At 46.0% G+C, this 6,389-nt stretch overlaps 1 protein-coding gene across 1 annotated transcript; it reads right to left on the reverse strand.

Annotated features, from left to right (window-relative positions):
- Positions 1 to 1,665: 1,665 nt before the first annotated feature.
- On the reverse strand, positions 1,666 to 6,389 carry LOC147796930 (uncharacterized). The gene has a single exon (XM_087144814.1). It carries the CDS (start codon positions 3,974 to 3,976, stop codon positions 2,405 to 2,407), a length of 1,572 nt encoding a protein of 523 aa, XP_087000940.1. The 5' UTR covers positions 3,977 to 6,389; the 3' UTR covers positions 1,666 to 2,404.

Consider the following 6,389-nt stretch of genomic DNA (forward strand, 5'->3'; position numbering starts at 1 on the left):
GCAAGTGCCTCGACTAATGGAATATGAAGGGTAGGGGATTCCCCAGTGAAGTTTACACTTTGGGAATTGACAACAGCCTGAAACACCTCACTGTTTATTGTCGCCATGGTGTTACTCTCTGCTGGAGCAGAGTGGGGACGGCGAGATAGGCCATCTGCATCTCCGTTTTGCTTTCCCTTTCTGTATTCCAATGTGAAATTATATGCAGAAAGTGCAGCTAACCAGCGATGGCCAGTGGCATCCAGCTTTGCGGTTGTCAACACATATGTCAAGGGGTTATTGTCAGTCACAACCTTGAACTGGTTTCCGTATAGGTAATCATGAAACTTCTCTGTGACTGCCCATTTGAGAGCGAGAAATTCTAGCTTGTGGGCGGGGTAATTCCGTTCACTCTTGGACAAGCCCCGACTAGCATATGCCACAACTCGCTCCTTGCCATCCTGGAGCTGATAAAGTGCAGCTCCAAGTCCAGTGAGACTAGCATCTGTATGCAGAATAAAAGGTTGGCTGAAGTCTGCATATGCCAGTGCTGGTGCTGTTGTCAAGTGTGAAATCAACGTCTCGAAAGATTTCTGACAATCAGGGGTCCAAGTGAATGGTGGCACTTTTTTATTACGTGAGGAGCATGACTTACGTTTAGCGGGGAGGCCAGCTGTAAGCGCATGTAGTGGCTTGGCAATTTTCGAATAACCAGCTATAAAACGCCTGTAGTACCCAGCAAACCCAAGAAATGACCGGACATCCTGGTGATTCGTCGGTGTGGGCCATTCCTTCAGAGCGGTTACTTTATCGGGGTCAGTTTCAACTCCATCTGCAGAAATTACATGTCCCAGATACTTAACAGAGGTCCGAAACAACTGGCATTTAGATGGCTTCAGTTTCAAGCCGTGTTCCTGAAGTCGCAGGAGAACTGACTTGAGTCGTTCAAGGTGTTCTGTGAAAGTACGAGAAAATACAATGATGTCATCAAGGTAAACAAGGCACGTCTTGAGATTGAGGTCACCAACGCAACGTTCCATTAGTCTCTGAAACGTTGCTGGAGCATTTGTGAGGCCAAAAGGCATGCGGTTGGCCTCATAGAATCCAAGGGGGGTTGTAAATGCAGTCTTAGCCTTGTCTTCCTCTCTTACTTCAACCTGCCAGTACCCAGACTTCAGGTCCAAGGATGAAAACCACCGTGCTCCATGCAGGGCATCAAGAGTTTCCTCGATGCGAGGAAGTGCATAGGCATCTCGGATAGTTCTCTCGTTCAGTCTACGATAGTCTATACAGAACCGAAGTGAACCATCCTTCTTCCGAACAAGCACAACCGGAGATGCCCATGGCGAAGTAGACTCCCTGATTGCACCTGCATCAAGCATATCCTTAATCAGTTGACGCGCTTCATCATACTGGGATGGTGGAATCCGGCGGTGGCGTTCCTTGAAAGGGACATCGTTTTTTAGCTTGATCTCATGTTTGACAGTTGTCGTGTGACCGAGGTCATTGTCATGAAGGGAGAAAACCTGTTTCCACTCCTTCAGGAAGTGTTTCACTCGGTCTAAGTTCTCAGCTCCTACTGGTGATTTCGTGAAGTCAAACTGCTCCAGAAAACCATCAGTAGTCTTGTTCTCAGCCGAGTCAGGCGAAGCCACGTCCAGAGCATCAAGTGGATTGATGACAGTAACGTGGTTTGCCTTGCAGAGGATGGACTTTGGACTGACTGTCAGTGGCTTTAGTGTTAAGTTCCTGATAACAACAGGAACACCTAAGATTGTAGTCTGTGGTGGGAGTGTGGCCACCGAAGGAAGGACTTCCAAGCCACCTGGTAAACTGGTGCATGAAGATGCTTCCGTCACCACGTGGCACTGCATAGCGAGCGGACTTGATTTTATGTAACCATTAATGACAACTGTGTCATTTGGTTGTACGACAACATGGCTGTTACCTGCTGTCTTCACCTCCAAATCTTTCTTATTGGGTTTATAGGTCTTCAATGACTGTAGAGCCAGCCGCCAGGCTTGCGGCAGGGCTGCCTTCTGAGCGAAGCGTGTCCCATACGCTTGCAAACAGTGGGACCTACACTGAGCAATTACATTGGTGCCAACAAGAAGAGGTACATCCATGTGATAGGGTGTGTCGGGAACAATAAGGGCTAAAGTCCAGTACTTAGCTGAACCTGTCTTGAAGTGCAGGGGAAAAGAAATTTCCACTTCTATGTAACCCAGAAAGGGGACTGATGCACCTCCAGCTCCTTGCACATGCAGCAAATTACTAAGGGGCTTGATAGGAATGTGAGGGAGGTATTTCTTGTAAAATGAATGGCATATTGTAGTAACCTGTGAGCCAGTGTCAACGAGGCATTTACAACTGACTCCTCCTAGGAATGCATCCGCCTCGTTGGCACTACCGACAAGTCTATGGATTACGCTGTTTGGGTGGATGATGTCGTGCGGGGACTTGGTGTTGCTGCCTGCCACATTCCCCTCTGTGGAGGCAGAGGACTGTTTAACTGTGTTTGGTGGGTGGTGCCACTCGTCTTTGGTTTGGCAGGGTTGCGACAACCTTTGGAGATATGGCCCTGCTCGCCACACCGAAAACATTCAACAGGTTGTTGACGCACAGGGGGTTGGGCAGTACCGGGCTTCTGAGAAGAAGGTTGGGGTGAGGGAGTGTGAGGGGGGTGAAGGGCGACTTTGAGTTCAGCCAGAGTGGAGTTGATGCTGGAAAGTGCCTCGGAAAATGGCTGGTCCGAAGTGGATGAGACAGAGGCAGGCTGTTGTGGGGGGCGTTGTACTTTCAAGGGCCGTCGTGAAATTGACTGGGCTTCTTGTTCGCCCTTACGAACAAGGCGAACTAAATGATCAAAATCGGCGACAGTGTCTTTAAGATGGCGGCAGGCATTTCGGACGTCAGGGTCGCGCAGTCCCCGCCAGTAGATTTGACGGAGGACAGTGTCCATAGAGGATTGGGGTAATCCACCCCGGCGACACGAATCAAAAACCAGGAGCTTCAAGCGTCTGCCAAAGGCTGCTGCAGACTCCTGGTCCTCCTGCTGGCTATTGTAGGCTTTTTGAAGGAGAGCCGGTCCATCTTGGACTGTGCCATAGCTGGCTTCAAGTTCATGAATGAGTTGGGGGATTGAGGCATGGGGGCCAAGTGTCTGAATAAGCCGACTGGGCTCCCCACGAATGGACTGTCGGACATATGGGGCAAGTACTCGTTCAGAGTATGTGGCGTCACGAAGGAGGGACTCCACTTCAAACTTCCAGGTATCAAAGTCCACTCCATGCCCTTTAGTTGAATCGCCCATGAATAATGATATTCGCGGGGGTTGGACATAACCCGTTGGTAAGAGGGGAGGGGGCAGTGGCGGGTAGGCGGGCATGGGGCGCTGGGGAATGGGACTTAACAGTGGCAATTGGAGAGGGTGAGAGGGATTGTATGCCGAAGTCAGATTGTCTTGAACAGGGCCTGGAACGGCGTTATTAAGCAAGGGTTGGGCCACAGGGATCGGTCCCATGGTCGGTGCTGAGACAGGCTCGGAAGATGTTACTGCAGAGAACGCACCTGTGGGGTGCACAATTTGAGGTGGTGGGGGTGACGTATTTGATCGCGAAACCAGGGTTGGTGTTGGTGGATGGATAATGGGGAGTGGGGAAACCCTTTCCGCGGAAGGAAGAAGGGACGCAAGAGCGATCGGTTCTGTACCCGGCGGGGGAGGTTGCTTGAATGAGCGCAGCACATGGGGGTGTCCATCGAGGAAGGGCTGTCTATCTAACAAGTAAATAGCATTAGTGGCATCATCCGGGAAGCGATAATGGCAGTGTAAGTATGTGCCATAGTCGGCACTAGAATGATACAATTTGCTAACTGATTGAACTAAACCTGCACGACTCATATGTCTCTGTACCTGCTCTGCAGTGGCTTGACTGGGGATATTGGTTACAAGGACCGTGCTTCTAGTAAAGCGTCTCAAAGGTGAATTTTCCATCATGGAAGCGATATAAAAGGGTATTGTACCAGCAATACAATAATAGAGTGGGAAATAAACAAAATGCAAAGAACGAGATTACGCAATGACTGCAAGTAACTAACACAATAAGAGAACTCAATGCTCTACATAAAAAGATTTGAACGACAAAATGGTTAAATCACAGTTGCCAGGTAAGGACTAGGTGGAAGGGTAGCGAGAAAAGATCAGACAATCAAATATATAGCTGTCAACAAAATGTAAAACAAATGATATCAGATAGAATTTGTGGGCTTCACTACTTAGCCGTCGAAGGGTGCATGGAAATGAATGCACTCAATCAATATGACAGAAACGTACAGCGTAAACCACACATCGGGCGCCAATTATGTAGCGGGCATAATATGAAAATTATGACACCTGCTTACATTATTTATTTGTTTACTAGTTTACGCCATTTTATTGTCAGCCAACCAGTGGAGATAAGTGCGTTTCCGGCTAAGTTAGCGAAAGGTTTTAACACGCTGTACAAAAATACAGATATCCTAAATCTAAAGGATACATATATTTAAAAACAACAAGGAAAACCCAGGGATTCTGTTTACACAAGAATTTAATTAACAATAAAACTAAATGAAGGGCGTAGCTTGAAGTTGCGTTGAAGTTGGGGATGACTGGCCCTAGCTTCACTTGGTACTAAGCTGGGGAGCCTGCAATTGAAGAACTTGCGGTTCAAGGGGGCTTGGATGAACTCTGAGGGCCGTTGGCTATGTGCAGATGGTGTGTAGGACTCGATGCACAGTCTCTCCTTCCCCGGCTTGGGTAAATCAGGTGTGGGGAACACAATGCATGCGACTCTGCTTCAAGTCACTCCCTGTCCAGCAGTACATACAGCTCGATAGGCTCACTGAGGTTACCTTGGTGCCTCAGTACTAGTGGTGTCTTTGCCTAGAGCAGGACAGGGACGAATATGTAATTGTGGCAGGTTCAATGCAAGGAGAGATCACAGAGACAACAGAACAGTCTCTGTGGAGTCCAGTAGCCAAGTGGAGTGAAATACTAACTATACTAAGTAAAACAGTTGTATGGACTACCAAAAGTGAAAGTCCCTTTAAAACACTACACTGTGTGTAAGGTTGTCATGGTTACCAGTGTCGGTCAATGCCTTCGTCCACCTGGGTACCTCATTTGTGTGTGTGGGTTGGTCTACACAGAAATGACTAAGGTGTTACAAGGACACTATACCAAGACCGGTGTCTTAGGAATTACAAGGTTACAAATGTTGCGGTCAAACTTTGGAAGTTTAAGTCCGGGAAATACGAGTGAATCATAATCAGGAGGTAAAAGTTAATTAAGATTAAACATTAAAATGTCAAAGTTCTGGGCAATCAAATCGATTTAAAGCAAAAGGAATACACATCAAAAGATTAAACACACGGATATAAGAACTGAAATAGAATAAAGAAAAACTAACTATTGAATATATGGAACTATGGTAAAAACTAGATAAAAGTGAATCAAGTCAAATGATTGAAACTTATCAAGTAATAAATCACAGAAGAATGTTACAAATTCAAAGACTTAACTTGCACAAGAGGGAAATATCCCTCTCTTCACTTTAGTCAAGGGAATGTAATTATTCAATGTATGCTAGAAGAAATATATCATAAAAACCTAAGTAAAATAATATTATACAAGTAATCCTAGGAATCACGTCTTCCTAAATTAAGTTTTACTTTATTTAGACAAGTCGCCAGAGATCTTTTACATGGAAATGGTAAACTTCCAAATCAATGGAAACTCCTACAGCAAGTTAAATTCATTCAGTATTCTGGGACTAGGAAGTCAGAATGTTTGGACGGATTGTGCAAGATATCGCAAAAGAAATGGTGTTTGTACCTGGAAACAACAGAACCTTAAACAGATATCAACATGGATAGAACTTCTAAAATAGACTTTGGCTTAAATTAAGACGTGCACATTCTTTTACTCTTTCAAAGCATTCTCAGCCAAAATTACAATGACTACAATTCAGAAACGCAATATGATATTGACCTATGACGACTTGGTCTAAGCGTTGAAGAATAGACACTTCAATCTAGGCATAAAAGTAAGACAAAAGTATCATCAAACTCACCTAGAGCAGGACAGGGACGAATATGTAATTGTGGCAGGTTCAATGCAAGGAGAGATCACAGAGACAACAGAACAGTCTCTGTGGAGTCCAGTAGCCAAGTGGAGTGAAGGGTCACTGGCCACTGAATTTATCTGCTCCTCCTCAAGGACTCTTGTGGTTGGTTGCAAGTTCTGCTACCAACCTGCCCACACGCGCTGCCAAGCAACCCACACATTTCTAAGAAACTGCATGACCTAACTCTGGGGGAGTTAGAATTTCAAAAAAATGGGGGGCACAAAATTCATCCTATTACACATATGT

The sequence above is a fragment of the Acanthaster planci genome, linkage group LG13 (genome assembly GCF_054643075.1).
Source record: "Acanthaster planci isolate LZ-2023a linkage group LG13, COTS_SCS, whole genome shotgun sequence".
Classification (NCBI taxonomy): domain Eukaryota; kingdom Metazoa; phylum Echinodermata; class Asteroidea; order Valvatida; family Acanthasteridae; genus Acanthaster; species Acanthaster planci.

What these genes read in the sequence shown, in the direction of transcription:
- LOC147796930 (XM_087144814.1), bottom strand. Translation starts at nt 3,976, where the DNA reads ATGATGGAAAATTCACCTTTGAGACGCTTTACTAGAAGCACGGTCCTT.